The 19,906-nt window shown below is 42.1% G+C and overlaps 1 protein-coding gene across 1 annotated transcript in view; it reads right to left on the reverse strand.

The window, feature by feature from the left end:
- The window catches only part of LOC135555823 (deleted in malignant brain tumors 1 protein-like), a 46,877-nt gene that overhangs the window by 13,439 nt on the left and 13,532 nt on the right, over window positions 1–19,906 (reverse strand). The window contains exons 4-15 of the mRNA XM_064988582.1: window positions 19,528–19,851; window positions 17,355–17,663; window positions 16,100–16,423; window positions 13,946–14,254; window positions 12,694–13,017; window positions 10,538–10,846; window positions 9,283–9,606; window positions 7,128–7,436; window positions 5,874–6,197; window positions 3,715–4,023; window positions 2,461–2,784; window positions 301–609 (exon numbers count right to left, since the gene is read on the reverse strand). Coding sequence (XP_064844654.1) covers window positions 301–609; window positions 2,461–2,784; window positions 3,715–4,023; window positions 5,874–6,197; window positions 7,128–7,436; window positions 9,283–9,606; window positions 10,538–10,846; window positions 12,694–13,017; window positions 13,946–14,254; window positions 16,100–16,423; window positions 17,355–17,663; window positions 19,528–19,851 — 3,798 coding nt within the window. The remainder of the gene's footprint in view (window positions 1–300; window positions 610–2,460; window positions 2,785–3,714; window positions 4,024–5,873; window positions 6,198–7,127; window positions 7,437–9,282; window positions 9,607–10,537; window positions 10,847–12,693; window positions 13,018–13,945; window positions 14,255–16,099; window positions 16,424–17,354; window positions 17,664–19,527; window positions 19,852–19,906) is intronic.

Raw genomic sequence — 19,906 nt, forward strand, 5'->3', positions numbered from 1 at the left:
ATGATCGGCTATGATAAGCCAACTGACATTTACTCCTGAGGTGCTGACCTGTTGCACCCTCTACAACCACGGTGATTATTATTCATTTTTGACCCTGCTGGTCATCTATGAACATTGCATATAACTGACTCAACACATTTCAATTCACGAGCAATGGTATTCCAAATGAATTTAGTTGTGATTCTACCCCATTGATCATTTCTTTTTTTATATTAATGTTTTTCTTTTGCGAGGATCTCAAATTGTTTGTGCATCACTCATGTCACAAGATATCAATAGCACAATAAAACCACCTCCTACCTGAGAGGCAGACAACACCAGCATCTTCACCATGATTGCAGTTATGTTTTGTAGTGTGTGAGCACTGTCTGAGTGTGCTTTCACTACCAGAGCATTCAATATCATCCATCCAGATCTGCCCAGTGCCCTGACCAAAGTAGGCAGACCCTGGGGAACTCATAGCACTCCCACAGCCCAGCTGTTTACAGACCACCTTAGCATCATTCATATCCCAGTTGTCATCACACACTGTTCCCCACTGGCTGTTGTGATAGATCTCCACTCTCCCAGAGCAGGAACCATTCCCATTGACCAGCCTGACCTGGGCACCTTGCAGGTTTGGGGGAGGGACAAAAATGAAGGCCATTGTCATTCAAGTCATGGAACTGGACAGTTTTTTTTATCTCATCACCCATTACGTGATATAAACTAAAGCAATGGAAATGTGTCAGGCAGGGGGGGGGGGTGGCATTGACCAGTCTTATCTGGGCATTCTCTATGAGGTTAAAAGACACAGACAGTTATACATCCAAATTCATGGCTGTGGTAAACGTAAAAACAAATTGTAAAAAATATCTGCACTCTATAAAATGATGGGCAATTTTTTTTCGGAGCCCAGAGCTGGTTAAATATGGACAGAGCACACACTGGGTTATTTGGACCCACACAGTTGTGCTGCATGGATAACCCAACATGTCGGGTTGTTGGGATACACCAAACATGGGTTAATTTAACCATCAGTTGTTGCTTTTTAACCATCATTTGTGTTGACCGAACAGCTAGGTATTTTTTAACGTAATCCATAGGGTATTTATTTTCAGGAGGTGTGACCTATTATGGGCGTGACTTTCATATAGTTATTTTTGGCCACGCATGAGAGTAAATGTCATGCCTGTTTATCATTTTAAGTTTGTACACCACTAATTTTCTATATTTTTGCACATGACATATTCTAATATAAAATTCACAACATTGAGAAAAAATGTTGGGATGTGTATTATCTTATGTACCAGTGGCGGTTAGTGCCGTTTAAGATGAGGGAGGAGGACTTGATTTCATGAGCATGACCATATTTCTAATACAGCATATTGGATGACTCATTCATAGTCCATTCACCCAGTTCAATGTAACAGCGATAGCTTAAGGCTACTACATGATACTCAAATTTTCCCTATACCCATCATGAGGTTGCTACAACTGAGCCTATGAAGGAAAGTTTACACAATGTAGCTGCACATAGGTTGAGAAACAAATTTGAGGTGACAGACAGTGACACATGGACAGACAGGTTTTTTAGCCTGGTCACATACAGCTAATGTGTTGTGCATTGAAGTCCACAAGCAAAGGGAAGAGGAGAGATGCGAGAAGGACCCGGTGGCAATAAATTAGTAATACCAAAAGCTTACCTTGACTTGGAAGAATTCCAGTGTTATTTTGGAAAGTCATAGCCAGCTAGCTAACATAGCATCCCACTGTTTGAGCAGGGTGTTTCAGTATGCAAAATCTGCTAGCTAAGTAAGTGGTACTGAAATTACAAAATCTCTCTCTCTATTTCTCCTTGATTCGGGAATAAATTAATTTGTTCAAAACGGTTCAACTATTGTCGATTTCTCTGGTTGAGTCAACTACTCACCACATTTTATACACTGCATTGCTAGCCAGCTGTAGTGTACACTTTCAGTACTCTATTAATTATTTGATCCTTTGATTGGGTGGAAAACATGTCATTTCATGTTGCAAAAGCTCTGATAGGCTGCAGGATGTCCTCCAGAATTTGTCATAATTACTGTGTAAGTCTATGGAAGGGGGTGAGAACCATGAGCGTCCTAGGTTTTGTATTGAAGCCAATGTGCCCAGAGGAGGACGGAAGCTTGTTGTCCTCAAGCTACACCATTGTGCTACCCTACAGAGTGCTGTTGAGGCTACTGTAGGCCTTTGCAAAATAGTGTGTTTTAAGCAATTATTTGGTGACTATATTTAGCATAGTTTTACCTAAAAATGATAACTCAATAACCCAGCATAAACAATCCAGCACCCAGTTGGTCAAGGAGGTGTGGCTTGATAATAATGTTTGTCATTCCGGTTAATACGTTCTGTTGTATTGTTATCACATATTAAGGTTGGACATTCATGGCCTTCATGGTTATGCACTCGAAAACATAAAGATAAAATGTATTTTACCTTGAATGCCGACTGTCAGCAACTCGGTCTTGGTAGAATGGAATGACAGGGTGGAGACATTAACTTCATAAACACAACTGTAGTTCCCCTGGTCTGTATAGTCTGCAACAGGAAAGTGAAAGGAGGCAGAGTGGTTGACTGCTGGCTCAGTTTCAGTCCTGTTGGACCCTGAGAAGTTCAGATAGAAGAGGCCTCCAGGATACTGTGGCTGAATGGAGCAGGTGATGGAGAAGCTGTGGCCCCTGGTCACCTCTGGCCCCTGAAGTCCCCAGAACATCCCTCCATTTGGAGCATTGAGAGAGATGTTGGGCTGTAACAAGACAACTAGCAAAAGACAAGAGCAGGTTGTTAACGTGTGCACTTAACTGCAGCATAACAGTAATCTTTCTCGACAAGAGAACACTATGTTAGAATACATTATGAAGAGATATCCAAACTCTTGCATTAAAGAACGTATAATCTCGGAACCCAGTGTTCACCCATTAATGTTTAGTTGATCACCTATAACAGATCATTCAAAAGAGTCACTTTGAGGGGGAGCTGAAGTCTTGACTGAATACCCTAGTCTCATACTGACATCGGTATGACTCCTCGTGGCTAAAGACCTCTTTAGGAATGTTGAAGATGACAGAGTTGCTACTTGTGGTTTTGTCCATTCTGAACGAGCCTAAAGACTTCTGAAATTTGAACGCTCCACCCAAGTGTTGTGTTGTGACGGAGCAGATGATGTCAACTCCGTCACCCCAGGCAACCTCTGCGGCAGATCTCAGATTTATTTGGGGCTTTTAGATGGTCACTTGCTGTTCCCAGTCCACCTGGTCATGCTGCTGCTCCAGTTTCAACTGTCCTGCTTGTGGCTATGGAACCCTGACCTGTTCAGCAGACGTGCTACCTTGTCCCCGACGTGCTGTTTTCGATTCTCTCTCTCTACCGCACCTGCTGTCTCTAACTCTGAATGATCGGCTATGATAAGCCAACTGACATTTACTCCTGAGGTGCTGACCTGTTGCACCCTCTACAACCACGGTGATTATTATTCATTTTTGACCCTGCTGGTCATCTATGAACATTGCATATAACTGACTCAACACATTTCAATTCACGAGCAATGGTATTCCAAATGAATTTAGTTGTGATTCTACCCCATTGATCATTTCTTTTTTTATATTAATGTTTTTCTTTGCGAGGATCTCAAATTGTTTGTGCATCACTCATGTCACAAGATATCAATAGCACAATAAAACCACCTCCTACCTGAGAGGCAGACAACACCAGCATCTTCACCATGATTGCAGTTATGTTTTGTAGTGTATGAGCACTGTCTGAGTGTGCTTTCACTACCAGAGCATTCAATATCATCCATCCAGATCTGCCCAGTGCCCTGACCAAAGTAGGCAGACCCTGGGGAACTCATAGCACTCCCACAGCCCAGCTGTTTACAGACCACCTTAGCATCATTCATATCCCAGTTGTCATCACACACTGTTCCCCACTGGCTGTTGTGATAGATCTCCACTCTCCCAGAGCAGGAACCATTCCCATTGACCAGCCTGACCTGGGCACCTTGCAGGTTTGGGGGAGGGACAAAAATGAAGGCCATTGTCATTCAAGTCATGGAACTGGACAGTTTTTTTTTATCTCATCACCCATTACGTGATATAAACTAAAGCAATGGAAATGTGTCAGGCAGGGGGGGGGGTGGCATTGACCAGTCTTATCTGGGCATTCTCTATGAGGTTAAAAGACACAGACAGTTATACATCCAAATTCATGGCTGTGGTAAACGTAAAAACAAATTGTAAAAAATATCTGCACTCTATAAAATGATGGGCAATTGTTTTTCGTAGCCCAGAGCTGGTTAAATATGGACAGAGCACACACTGGGTTATTTGGACCCACACAGTTGTGCTGCATGGATAACCCAACATGTCGGGTTGTTGGGATACACCAAACATGGGTTAATTTAACCATCAGTTGTTGTTTTTTAACCATCATTTGTGTTGACCGAACAGCTAGGTATTTTTAACGTAATCCATAGGGTATTTATTTTCAGGAGGTGTGACCTATTATGGGCGTGACTTTCATATAGTTATTTTTGGCCACGCATGAGAGTAAATGTCATGCCTGTTTATCATTTTAAGTTTGTACACCACTAATTTTCTATATTTTTGCACATTACATATTCTAATATAAAATTCACAACATTGAGAAAAAATGTTGGGATGTGTATTATCTTATGTACCAGTGGCGGTTAGTGCCGTTTAAGATGAGGGAGGAGGACTTGATTTCATGAGCATGACCATATTTCTAATACAGCATATTGGATGACTCATTCATAGTCCATTCACCCAGTTCAATGTAACAGCGATAGCTTAAGGCTACTACATGATACTCAAATTTTCCCTATACCCATCATGAGGTTGCTACAACTGAGCCTATGAAGGAAAGTTTACACAATGTAGCTGCACATAGGTTGAGAAACAAATTTGAGGTGACAGACAGTGACACATGGACAGACAGGTTTTTTAGCCTGGTCACATACAGCTAATGTGTTGTGCATTGAAGTCCACAAGCAAAGGGAAGAGGAGAGATGCGAGAAGGACCCGGTGGCAATAAATTAGTAATACCAAAAGCTTACCTTGACTTGGAAGAATTCCAGTGTTATTTTGGAAAGTCATAGCCAGCTAGCTAACATAGCATCCCTCTGTTTGAGCAGGGTGTTTCAGTAGGCAAAATCTGCTAGCTAAGTAAGTGGTACTGAAATGACAAAATCTCTCTCTCTATTTCTCCTTGATTCGGGAATAAATTAATTTGTTCAAAACGGTTCAACTATTGATGTTTTCTCTGGTTGAGTCAACTACTCACTATATTTTATACACTGCACTGCTAGCCAGCTGTAGTGTACACTTTCAGTACTAGATTAATTATTTGATCCTTTGATTGGGTGGAAAACATGTCAGTTCATGCTGCAAAAGCTCTGATAGGCTGCAGGATGTCCTCCAGAATTTGTCATAATTACTGTGTAAGTCTATGGAAGGGGGTGAGAACCATGAGCGTCCTAGGTTTTGTATTGAAGCCAATGTGCCCAGAGGAGGACGGAAGCTTGTTGTCCTCAAGCTACACCATTGTGCTACCCTACAGAGTGCTGTTGAGGCTACTGTAGGCCTTTGCAAAATAGTGTGTTTTAAGCAATTATTTGGTGACTATATTTAGCATAGTTTTACCTAAAAATGATAACTCAATAACCCAGCATAAACAATCCAGCACCCAGTTGGTCAAGGAGGTGTGGCTTGATAATAATGTTTGTCATTCCGGTTAATACGTTCTGTTGTATTGTTATCACATATTAAGGTTGGACATTCATGGCCTTCATGGTTATGCACTCGAAAACATAAAGATAAAATGTATTTTACCTTGAATGCCGACTGTCAGCAACTCGGTCTTGGTAGAATGGAATGACAGGGTGGAGACATTAACTTCATAAACACAACTGTAGTTCCCCTGGTCTGTATAGTCTGCAACAGGAAAGTGAAAGGAGGCAGAGTGGTTGACTGCTGGCTCAGTTTCAGTCCTGTTGGACCCTGAGAAGTTCAGATAGAAGAGGCCTCCAGGATACTGTGGCTGAATGGAGCAGGTGATGGAGAAGCTGTGGCCCCTGGTCACCTCTGGCCCCTGAAGTCCCCAGAACATCCCTCCATTTGGAGCATTGAGAGAGATGTTGGGCTGTAACAAGACAACTAGCAAAAGACAAGAGCAGGTTGTTAACGTGTGCACTTAACTGCAGCATAACAGTAATCTTACTCGACAAGAGAACACTATGTTAGAATACATTATGAAGAGATATCCAAACTCTTGCATTAAAGAACGTATAATCTCGGAAACCAGTGTTCACCCATTAATGTTTAGTTGATCACCTATAACAGATCATTCAAAAGAGTCACTTTGAGGGGGAGCTGAAGTCTTGACTGAATACCCTAGTCTCATACTGACATCGGTATGACTCCTCGTGGCTAAAGACCTCTTTAGGAATGTTGAAGATGACAGAGTTGCTACTTGTGGTTTTGTCCATTCTGAACGAGCCTAAAGACTTCTGAAATTTGAATGCTCCACCCAAGTGTTGTGTTGTGACGGAGCAGATGATGTCAACTCCGTCACCCCAGGCAACCTCTGCGGCAGATCTCAGATTTATTTGGGGCTTTTAGATGGTCACTTGCTGTTCCCAGTCCACCTGGTCATGCTGCTGCTCCAGTTTCAACTGTCCTGCTTGTGGCTATGGAACCCTGACCTGTTCAGCAGACGTGCTACCTTGTCCTGGACGTGCTGTTTTCAATTCTCTCTCTCTACCGCACCTGCTGTCTCTAACTCTGAATGATCGGCTATGATAAGCCAACTGACATTTACTCCTGAGGTGCTGACCTGTTGCACCCTCTACAACCACGGTGATTATTATTCATTTTTGACCCTGCTGGTCATCTATGAACATTGCATATAACTGACTCAACACATTTCAATTCACGAGCAATGGTATTCCAAATGAATTTAGTTGTGATTCTACCCCATTGATCATTTCTTTTTTATATTAATGTTTTTCTTTTGCGAGGATCTCAAATTGTTTGTGCATCACTCATGTCACAAGATATCAATAGCACAATAAAACCACCTCCTACCTGAGAGGCAGACAACACCAGCATCTTCACCATGATTGCAGTTATGTTTTGTAGTGTGTGAGCACTGTCTGAGTGTGCTTTCACTACCAGAGCATTCAATATCATCCATCCAGATCTGCCCAGTGCCCTGACCAAAGTAGGCAGACCCTGGGGAACTCATAGCACTCCCACAGCCCAGCTGTTTACAGACCACCTTAGCATCATTCATATCCCAGTTGTCATCACACACTGTTCCCCACTGGCTGTTGTGATAGATCTCCACTCTCCCAGAGCAGGAACCATTCCCATTGACCAGCCTGACCTGGGCACCTTGCAGGTTTGGGGGAGGGACAAAAATGAAGGCCATTGTCATTCAAGTCATGGAACTGGACAGTTTTTTTTTATCTCATCACCCATTACGTGATATCAACTAAAGCAATGGAAATGTGTCAGGCAGGGGGGTGGCATTGACCAGTCTTATCTGGGCATTCTCTATGAGGTTAAAAGACACAGACAGTTATACATCCAAATTCATGGCTGTGGTAAACGTAAAAACAAATTGTAAAAAATATCTGCACTCTATAAAATGATGGGCAATTTTTTTTCGTAGCCCAGAGCTGGTTAAATATGGACAGAGCACACACTGGGTTATTTGGACCCACACAGTTGTGCTGCATGGATAACCCAACATGTCGGGTTGTTGGGATACACCAAACATGGGTTAATTTAACCATCAGTTGTTGTTTTTTAACCATCATTTGTGTTGACCGAACAGCTAGGTATTTTTTAACGTAATCCATAGGGTATTTATTTTCAGGAGGTGTGACCTATTATGGGCGTGACTTTCATATAGTTATTTTTGGCCACCCATGAGAGTAAATGTCATGCCTGTTTATCATTTTAAGTTTGTACACCACTAATTTTCTATGTTTATGCACATGACATATTCTAATATAAAATTCACAACATTGTGAAAAAATGTTGGGATGTGTATTATCTTATGTACCAGTGGCGGTTAGTGCCGTTTAAGATGAGGGAGGAGGACTTGATTTCCTGAGCATGACCATATTTCTAATATAGCATATTGGATGACTCATTCATAGTCCATTCACCCAGTTCATTGTAACAGCGATAGCTTAAGGCTACTACATGATACTCAAATTTTCCCTATACCCATCATGAGGTTGCTACAACCGAGCCTATGAAGGAAAGTTTACAATGTAGCTGCACATAGGTTGAGAAACAAATTTGAGGTGACAGACAGTGACACATGGACAGACAGGTTTTTTAGCCTGGTCACATACAGCTGATGTGTTGTGCATTGAAGTCCACAAGCAAAGGGAAGAGGAGAGATGCGAGAAGGACCCGGTGGCAATAAATTAGTAATACCAAAAGCTTACCTTGACTTGGAAGAATTCCAGTGTTATTTTGGAAAGTCATAGCCAGCTAGCTAACATAGCATCCCTCTGTTTGAGCAGGGTGTTTCAGTAGGCAAAATCTGCTAGCTAAGTAAGTGGTACTGAAATGACAAAATCTCTCTCTCTATTTCTCCTTGATTCGGGAATAAATTGATTTGTTCAAAAAGGTTCAACTATTGTCGTTTTCTCTGATTGAGTCAACTACTCACCACATTTTATACACTGCACTGCTAGCCAGCTGTAGTGTACACTTTCAGTACTAGATTAATTATTTGATCCTTTGATTGGATGGACAACATGTCAGTTCATGCTGCAAAAGCTCTGATAGGCTGCAGGATGTCCTCCAGAATTTGTCATAATTACTGTGTAAGTCTATGGAAGTGGGGTGAGAACCATGAGCGTCCTAGGTTTTGTATTGAAGCCAATGTGCCCAGAGGAGGACGGAAGCTAGTTGTCCTCAAGCTACACCATTGTGCTACCCTACAGAGTGCTGTTGAGGCTACTGTAGGCCTTTGCAAAATAGTGTGTTTTAAGCAATTATTTGGTGACTATATTTAGCATAGTTTTACCTAAAAATGATAACTCAATAACCCAGCATAAACAATCCAGCACCCAGTTGGTCAAGGAGGTGTGGCTTGATAATAATGTTTGTCATTCCGGTTAATACGTTCTGTTGTATTGTTATCACATATTAAGGTTGGACATTCATGGCCTTCATGGTTATGCACTCGAAAACATAAAGATAAAATGTATTTTACCTTGAATGCCGACTGTCAGCAACTCGGTCTTGGTAGAATGGAATGACAGGGTGGAGACATTAACTTCATAAACACAACTGTAGTTCCCCTGGTCTGTATAGTCTGCAACAGGAAAGTGAAAGGAGGCAGAGTGGTTGACTGCTGGCTCAGTTTCAGTCCTGTTGGACCCTGAGAAGTTCAGATAGAAGAGGCCTCCAGGATACTGTGGCTGAATGGAGCAGGTGATGGAGAAGCTGTGGCCCCTGGTCACCTCTGGCCCCTGAAGTCCCCAGAACATCCCTCCATTTGGAGCATTGAGAGAGATGTTGGGCTGTAACAAGACAACTAGCAAAAGACAAGAGCAGGTTGTTAACGTGTGCACTTAACTGCAGCATAACAGTAATCTTTCTCGACAAGAGAACACTATGTTAGAATACATTATGAAGAGATATCCAAACTCTTGCATTAAAGAACGTATAATCTCGGAACCCAGTATTCACCCATTAATGTTTAGTTGATCACCTATAACAGATCATTCAAAAGAGTAACTTTGAGGGGGACCTGAAGTCTTGACTGCATACCCTAGTCTCATACTGACATCGGTATGACTCCTCGTGGCTAAAGACCTCTTTAGGAATGTTGAAGATGACAGAGTTGCTACTTGTGGTTTTGTCCATTCTGAACGAGCCTAAAGACTTCTGAAATTTGAATGCTCCACCCAAGTGTTGTGTTGTGACGGAGCAGATGATGTCAACTCCGTCACCCCAGGCAACCTCTGCGGCAGATCTCAGATTTATTTGGGGCTTTTAGATGGTCACTTGCTGTTCCCAGTCCACCTGGTCATGCTGCTGCTCCAGTTTCAACTGTCCTGCTTGTGGCTATGGAACCCTGACCTGTTCAGCAGACGTGCTACCTTGTCCCGGACGTGCTGTTTTCGATTCTCTCTCTCTACCGCACCTGCTGTCTCTAACTCTGAATGATCGGCTATGATAAGCCAACTGACATTTACTCCTGAGGTGCTGACCTGTTGCACCCTCTACAACCACGGTGATTATTATTCATTTTTGACCCTGCTGGTCATCTATGAACATTGCATATAACTGACTCAACACATTTCAATTCACGAGCAATGGTATTCCAAATGAATTTAGTTGTGATTCTACCCCATTGATCATTTCTTTTTTTATATTAATGTTTTTCTTTTGCGAGGATCTCAAATTGTTTGTGCATCACTCATGTCACAAGATATCAATAGCACAATAAAACCACCTCCTACCTGAGAGGCAGACAACACCAGCATCTTCACCATGATTGCAGTTATGTTTTGTAGTGTGTGAGCACTGTCTGAGTGTGCTTTCACTACCAGAGCATTCAATATCATCCATCCAGATCTGCCCAGTGCCCTGACCAAAGTAGGCAGACCCTGGGGAACTCATAGCACTCCCACAGCCCAGCTGTTTACAGACCACCTTAGCATCATTCATATCCCAGTTGTCATCACACACTGTTCCCCACTGGCTGTTGTGATAGATCTCCACTCTCCCAGAGCAGGAACCATTCCCATTGACCAGCCTGACCTGGGCACCTTGCAGGTTTGGGGGAGGGACAAAAATGAAGGCCATTGTCATTCAAGTCATGGAACTGGACAGTTTTTTTTATCTCATCACCCATTACGTGATATCAACTAAAGCAATGGAAATGTGTCAGGCAGGGGGGGGTGGCATTGACCAGTCTTATCTGGGCATTCTCTATGAGGTTAAAAGACACAGACAGTTATACATCCAAATTCATGGCTGTGGTAAACGTAAAAACAAATTGTAAAAAATATCTGCACACTATAAAATGATGGGCAATTTTTTTTCGTAGCCCAGAGCTGGTTAAATATGGACAGAGCACACACTGGGTTATTTGGACCCACACAGTTGTGCTGCATGGATAACCCAACATGTCGGGTTGTTGGGATACACCAAACATGGGTTAATTTAACCATCAGTTGTTGTTTTTTAACCATCATTTGTGTTGACCGAACAGCTAGGTATTTTTTAACTAATCCATAGGGTATTTATTTTCAGGAGGTGTGACCTATTATGGGCGTGACTTTCATATAGTTATTTTTGGCCACCCATGAGAGTAAATGTCATGCCTGTTTATCATTTTAAGTTTGTACACCACTAATTTTCTATATTTTTGCACATGACATATTCTAATATAAAATTCACAACATTGAGAAAAAATGTTGGGATGTGTATTATCTTATGTACCAGTGGCGGTTAGTGCCGTTTAAGATGAGGGAGGAGGACTTGATTTCATGAGCATGACCATATTTCTAATACAGCATATTGGATGACTCATTCATAGTCCATTCACCCAGTTCAATGTAACAGCGATAGCTTAAGGCTACTACATGATACTCAAATTTTCCCTATACCCATCATGAGGTTGCTACAACCGAGCCTATGAAGGAAAGTTTACACAATGTAGCTGCACATAGGTTGAGAAACAAATTTGAGGTGACAGACAGTGACACATGGACAGACATGTTTTTTAGCCTGGTCACATACAGCTAATGTGTTGTGCATTGAAGTCCACAAGCAAAGGGAAGAGGAGAGATGAGAGAAGGACCCGGTGGCAATAAATTAGTAATACCAAAAGCTTACCTTGACTTGGAAGAATTCCAGTGTTATTTTGGAAAGTCATAGCCAGCTAGCTAACATAGCATCCCACTGTTTGAGCAGGGTGTTTCAGTAGGCAAAATCTGCTAGCTAAGTAAGTGGTACTGAAATTACAAAATCTCTCTCTCTATTTCTCCTTGATTCGGGAATAAATTAATTTGTTCAAAACGGTTCAACTATTGTCGATTTTTCTGGTTGAGTCAAATACTCACCACATTTTATACACTGCATTGCTAGCCAGCTGTAGTGTACACTTTCAGTACTCTATTAATTATTTGATCCTTTGATTGGGTGGAAAACATGTCAGTTCATGTTGCAAAAGCTCTGATAGGCTGCAGGATGTCCTCCAGAATTTGTCATAATTACTGTGTAAGTCTATGGAAGGGGGTGAGAACCATGAGCGTCCTAGGTTTTGTATTGAAGCCAATGTGCCCAGAGGAGGACGGAAGCTTGTTGTCCTCAAGCTACACCATTGTGCTACCCTACAGAGTGCTGTTGAGGCTACTGTAGGCCTTTGCAAAATAGTGTGTTTTAAGCAATTATTTGGTGACTATATTTAGCATAGTTTTACCTAAAAATGATAACTCAATAACCCAGCATAAACAATCCAGCACCCAGTTGGTCAAGGAGGTGTGGCTTGATAATAATGTTTGTCATTCCGGTTAATACGTTCTGTTGTATTGTTATCACATATTAAGGTTGGACATTCATGGCCTTCATGGTTATGCACTCGAAAACATAAAGATAAAATGTATTTTACCTTGAATGCCGACTGTCAGCAACTCAGTCTTGGTAGAATGGAATGACAGGGTGGAGACATTAACTTCATAAACACAACTGTAGTTCCCCTGGTCTGTATAGTCTGCAACAGGAAAGTGAAAGGAGGCAGAGTGGTTGACTGCTGGCTCAGTTTCAGTCCTGTTGGACCCTGAGAAGTTCAGATAGAAGAGGCCTCCAGGATACTGTGGCTGAATGGAGCAGGTGATGGAGAAGCTGTGGCCCCTGGTCACCTCTGGCCCCTGAAGTCCCCAGAACATCCCTCCATTTGGAGCATTGAGAGAGATGTTGGGCTGTAACAAGACAACTAGCAAAAGACAAGAGCAGGTTGTTAACGTGTGCACTTAACTGCAGCATAACAGTAATCTTTCTCGACAAGAGAACACTATGTTAGAATACATTATGAAGAGATATCCAAACTCTTGCATTAAAGAACGTATAATCTCGGAACCCAGTGTTCACCCATTAATGTTTAGTTGATCACCTATAACAGATCATTCAAAAGAGTCACTTTGAGGGGGAGCTGAAGTCTTGACTGAATACCCTAGTCTCATACTGACATCGGTATGACTCCTCGTGGCTAAAGACCTCTTTAGGAATGTTGAAGATGACAGAGTTGCTACTTGTGGTTTTGTCCATTCTGAACGAGCCTAAAGACTTCTGAAATTTGAATGCTCCACCCAAGTGTTGTGTTGTGACGGAGCAGATGATGTCAACTCCGTCACCCCAGGCAACCTCTGCGGCAGATCTCAGATTTATTTGGGGCTTTTAGATGGTCACTTTCTGTTCCCAGTCCACCTGGTCATGCTGCTGCTCCAGTTTCAACTGTCCTGCTTGTGGCTATGGAACCCTGACCTGTTCAGCAGACGTGCTACCTTGTCCCGGACGTGCTGTTTTCGATTCTCTCTCTACCGCACCTGCTGTCTCTAACTCTGAATGATCGGCTATGATAAGCCAACTGACATTTACTCCTGAGGTGCTGACCTGTTGCACCCTCTACAACCACGGTGATTATTATTCATTTTGACCCTGCTGGTCATCTATGAACATTGCATATAACTGACTCAACACATTTCAATTCACGAGCAATGGTATTCCAAATGAATTTAGTTGTGATTCTACCCCATTGATCATTTCTTTTTTTATATTAATGTTTTTCTTTTGCGAGGATCTCAAATTGTTTGTGCATCACTCATGTCACAAGATATCAATAGCACAATAAAACCACCTCCTACCTGAGAGGCAGACAACACCAGCATCTTCACCATGATTGCAGTTATGTTTTGTAGTGTGTGAGCACTGTCTGAGTGTGCTTTCACTACCAGAGCATTCAATATCATCCATCCAGATCTGCCCAGTGCCCTGACCAAAGTAGGCAGACCCTGGGGAACTCATAGCACTCCCACAGCCCAGCTGTTTACAGACCACCTTAGCATCATTCATATCCCAGTTGTCATCACACACTGTTCCCCACTGGCTGTTGTGATAGATCTCCACTCTCCCAGAGCAGGAACCATTCCCATTGACCAGCCTGACCTGGGCACCTTGCAGGTTTGGGGGAGGGACAAAAATGAAGGCCATTGTCATTCAAGTCATGGAACTGGACAGTTTTTTTATCTCATCACCCATTACGTGATATCAACTAAAGCAATGGAAATGTGTCAGGCAGGGGGGGGTGGCATTGACCAGTCTTATCTGGGCATTCTCTATGAGGTTAAAAGACACAGACAGTTATACATCCAAATTCATGGCTGTGGTAAACATAAAAACAAATTGTAAAAATATCTGCACTCTATAAAATGATGGGCAATTTTTTTCGTAGCCCAGAGCTGGTTAAATATGGACAGAGCACACACTGGGTTATTTGGACCCACACAGTTGTGCTGCATGGATAACCCAACATGTCGGGTTGTTGGGATACACCAAACATGGGTTAATTTAACCATCAGTTGTTGTTTTTTAACCATCATTTGTGTTGACCGAACAGCTAGGTATTTTTTAACGTAATCCATAGGGTATTTATTTTCAGGAGGTGTGACCTATTATGGGCGTGACTTTCATATAGTTATTTTTGGCCACCCATGAGAGTAAATGTCATGCCTGTTTATCATTTTAAGTTTGTACACCACTAATTTTCTATATTTTTGCACATGACATATTCTAATATAAAATTCACAACATTGTGAAAAAATGTTGGGATGTGTATTATCTTATGTACCAGTGGCGGTTAGTGCCGTTTAAGATGAGGGAGGAGGACTTTATTTCATGAGCATGACCATATTTCTAATACAGCATATTGGATGACTCATTCATAGTCCATTCACCCAGTTCAATGTAACAGCGATAGCTTAAGGCTACTACATGATACTCAAATTTTCCCTATACCCATCATGAGGTTGCTACAACCGAGCCTATGAAGGAAAGTTTACACAATGTAGCTGCACATAGGTTGAGAAACAAATTTGAGGTGACAGACAGTGACACATGGACAGACAGGTTTTTTAGCCTGGTCACATACAGCTGATGTGCTGTGCATTGAAGTCCACAAGCAAAGGGAAGAGGAGAGATGCGAGAAGGACCCGGTGGCAATAAATTAGTAATACCAAAAGCTTACCTTGACTTGGAAGAATTCCAGTGTTATTTTGGAAAGTCATAGCCAGCTAGCTAACAAAGCATCCCTCTGTTTGAGCAGGGTGTTTCAGTAGGCAAAATCTGCTAGCTAAGTAAGTGGTACTGAAATGACAAAATCTCTCTCTCTATTTCTCCTTGATTCGGGAATAAATTAATTTGTTCAAAACGGTTCAACTATTGATGTTTTCTCTGGTTGAGTCAAATACTCACTACATTTTATACACTGCACTGCTAGCCAGCTGTAGTGTACACTTTCAGTACTAGATTAATTATTTGATCCTTTGATTGGGTGGAAAACATGTCAGTTCATGCTGCAAAAGCTCTGATAGGCTGCAGGATGTCCTCCAGAATTTGTCATAATTACTGTGTAAGTCTATGGAAGGGGGTGAGAACCATGAGCGTCCTAGGTTTTGTATTGAAGCCAATGTGCCCAGAGGAGGACGGAAGCTTGTTGTCCTCAAGCTACACCATTGTGCTACCCTACAGAGTGCTGTTGAGGCTACTGTAGGCCTTTGCAAAATAGTGTGTTTTAAGCAATTATTTGGTGACTATATTTAGCATAGTTTTACCTAAAAATGATAACTCAATAACCCAGCATAAACAATCCAGCACCCAGTTGGTCAAGGAGGTGTGGCTTGATAATAATGTTTGTCATTCCGGTTAATACGTTCTGTTGTATTGTTATCACATATTAAGGTTGGACATTCATGGCCTTCATGGTTATGCACTCGAAAACATAAAGATAAAATGTATTTTACCTTGAATGCCGACTGTCAGCAACTCGGTCTTGGTAGAATGGAATGACAGGGTGGAGACATTAACTTCATAAACACAACTGTAGTTCCCCTGGTCTGTATAGTCTGCAACAGGAAAGTGAAAGGAGGCAGAGTGGTTGACTGCTGGCTCAGTTTCAGTCCTGTTGGACCCTGAGAAGTTCAGATAGAAGAGGCCTCCAGGATACTGTGGCTGAATGGAGCAGGTGATGGAGAAGCTGTGGCCCCTGGTCACCTCTGGCCCCTGAAGTCCCCAGAACATCCCTCCATTTGGAGCATTGAGAGAGATGTTGGGCTGTAACAAGACAACTAGCAAAAGACAAGAGCAGGTTGTTAACGTGTGCACTTAACTGCAGCATAACAGTAATCTTTCTCGACAAGAGAACACTATGTTAGAATACATTATGAAGAGATATCCAAACTCTTGCATTAAAGAACGTATAATCTCGGAACCCAGTGTTCACCCATTAATGTTTAGTTGATCACCTATAACAGATCATTCAAAAGAGTCACTTTGAGGGGGAGCTGAAGTCTTGACTGAAAACCCTAGTCTCATACTGACATCGGTATGACTCCTCGTGGCTAAAGACGTCTTTAGGAATGTTGAAGATGACAGAGTTGCTACTTGTGGTTTTGTCCATTCTGAACGAGCCTAAAGACTTCTGAAATTTGAATGCTCCACCCAAGTGTTGTGTTGTGACGGAGCAGATGATGTCAACTCCTTCACCCCAGGCAACCTCTGCGGCAGATCTCAGATTAATTTGGGGCTTTTAGATGGTCACTTGCTGTTCCCAGTCCACCTGGTCATGCTGCTGCTCCAGTTTCAACTGTCCTGCTTGTGGCTATGGAACCCTGACCTGTTCAGCAGACGTGCTACCTTGTCCCGGACGTGCTGTTTTCGATTCTCTCTCTCTACCGCACCTGCTGTCTCTAACTCTGAATGATCGGCTATGATAAGCCAACTGACATTTACTCCTGAGGTGCTGACCTGTTGCACCCTCTACAACCACGGTGATTATTATTCATTTTTGACCCTGCTGGTCATCTATGAACATTGCATATAACTGACTCAACACATTTCAATTCACGAGCAATGGTATTCCAAATGAATTTAGTTGTGATTCTACCCCATTGATCATTTCTTTTTTTATATTAATGTTTTTCTTTTGCGAGGATCTCAAATTGTTTGTGCATCACTCATGTCACAAGATATCAATAGCACAATAAAACCACCTCCTACCTGAGAGGCAGACAACACCAGCATCTTCACCATGATTGCAGTTATGTTTTGTAGTGTGTGAGCACTGTCTGAGTGTGCTTTCACTACCAGAGCATTCAATATCATCCATCCAGATCTGCCCAGTGCCCTGACCAAAGTAGGCAGACCCTGGGGAACTCATAGCACTCCCACAGCCCAGCTGTTTACAGACCACCTTAGCATCATTCATATCCCAGTTGTCATCACACACTGTTCCCCACTGGCTGTTGTGATAGATCTCCACTCTCCCAGAGCAGGAACCATTCCCATTGACCAGCCTGACCTGGGCACCTTGCAGGTTTGGGGGAGGGACAAAAATGAAGGCCATTGTCATTCAAGTCATGGAACTGGACAGTTTTTTTATCTCATCACCCATTACGTGATATCAACTAAAGCAATGGAAATGTGTCAGGCAGGGGGGGGGTGGCATTGACCAGTCTTATCTGGGCATTTTCTATGAGGTTAAAAGACACAGACAGTTATACATCCAAATTCATGGCTGTGGTAAACGTAAAAACAAATTGTAAAAAATATCTGCACTCTATAAAATGATGGGCAATTTTTTTTCGTAGCCCAGAGCTGGTTAAATATGGACAGAGCACACACTGGGTTATTTGGACCCACACAGTTGTGCTGCATGGATAACCCAACATGTCGGGTTGTTGGGATACACCAAACATGGGTTAATTTAACCATCAGTTGTTGTTTTTTAACCATCATTTGTGTTGACCGAACAGCTAGGTATTTTTTAACGTAATCCATAGGGTATTTATTTTCAGGAGGTGTGACCTATTATGGGCGTGACTTTCATATAGTTATTTTTGGCCACCCATGAGAGTAAATGTCATGCCTGTTTATCATTTTAAGTTTGTACACCACTAATTTTCTATGTTTATGCACATGACATATTCTAATATAAAATTCACAACATTGAGAAAAAATGTTGGGATGTGTATTATCTTATGTACCAGTTGCGGTTAGTGCCGTTTAAGATGAGGGAGGAGGACTTGATTTCATGAGCATGACCATATTTCTAATACAGCATATTGGATGACTCATTCATAGTCCATTCACCCAGTTCAATGTAACAGCGATAGCTTAAGGCTACTACATGATACTCAAATTTTCCCTATACCCATCATGAGGTTGCTACAACCGAGCCTATGAAGGAAAGTTTACAATGTAGCTGCACATAGGTTGAGAAACAAATTTGAGGTGACAGACAGTGACACATGGACAGACAGGTTTTTTAGCCTGGTCACATACAGCTGATGTGCTGTGCATTGAAGTCCACAAGCAAAGGGAAGAGGAGAGATGCGAGAAGCACCCGGTGGCAATAAATTAGTAATACCAAAAGCTTACCTTGACTTGGAAGAATTCCAGTGTTATTTTGGAAAGTCATAGCCAGCTAGCTAACATAGCATCCCTCTGTTTGAGCAGGGTGTTTCAGTAGGCAAAATCTGCTAGCTAAGTAAGTGGTACTGAAATGACAAAATCTCTCTCTCTATTTCTCCTTGATTCGGGAATAAATTAATTTGTTCAAAAAGGTTCAACTATTGATGTTTTCTCTGGTTGAGTCAACTACTCACCACATTTTATACACTGCACTGCTAGCCAGCTGTAGTGTACACTTTCAGTACTAGATTAATTATTTGATCCTTTGATTGGGTGGACAACATGTCAGTTCATGCTGCAAAAGCTCTGATAGGCTGCAGGATGTCCTCCAGAATTTGTCATAATTACTGTGTAAGTCTATGGAAGTGGGGTGAGAACCATGAGCGTCCTAGGTTTTGTATTGAAGCCAATGTGCCCAGAGGAGGACGGAAGCTAGTTGTCCTCAAGCTACACCATTGTGCTACCCTACAGAGTGCTTTTGAGGCTACTGTAGGCCTTTGCAAAATAGTGTGTTTTAAGCAATTATTTGTTTTAAGCAATTATTTGGTGACTATATTTAGTATAGTTTTACCTAAAAATGATAACTCAATAACCCAGCATAAACAATCCAGCACCCAGTTGGTCAAGGAGGTGTGGCTTGATAATAATGTTTGTCATTCCGGTTAATACGTTCTGTTGTATTGTTATCACATATTAAGGTTGGACATTCATGGCCTTCATGGTTATGCACTTGAAAACATAAAGATAAAATGTATTTTACCTTGAATGCCGACTGTCAGCAACTCTGTCTTGGTAGAATGGAATGACAGGGTGGAGACATTAACTTCATAAACACAACTGTAGTTCCCCTGGTCTGTATAGTCTGCAACAGGAAAGTGAAAGGAGGCAGAGTGGTTGACTGCTGGCTCAGTTTCAGTCCTGTTGGACCCTGAGAAGTTCAGATAGAAGAGGCCTCCAGGATACTGTGGCTGAATGGAGCAGGTGATGGAGAAGCTGTGGCCCCTGGTCACCTCTGGCCCCTGAAGTCCCCAGAACATCCCTCCATTTGGAGCATTGAGAGAGATGTTGGGCTGTAACAAGACAACTAGCAAAAGACAAGAGCAGGTTGTTAACGTGTGCACTTAACTGCAGCATAACAG

This window comes from Oncorhynchus masou, chromosome 15 (assembly GCF_036934945.1).
Source record: "Oncorhynchus masou masou isolate Uvic2021 chromosome 15, UVic_Omas_1.1, whole genome shotgun sequence".
NCBI lineage: Eukaryota > Metazoa > Chordata > Actinopteri > Salmoniformes > Salmonidae > Oncorhynchus > Oncorhynchus masou.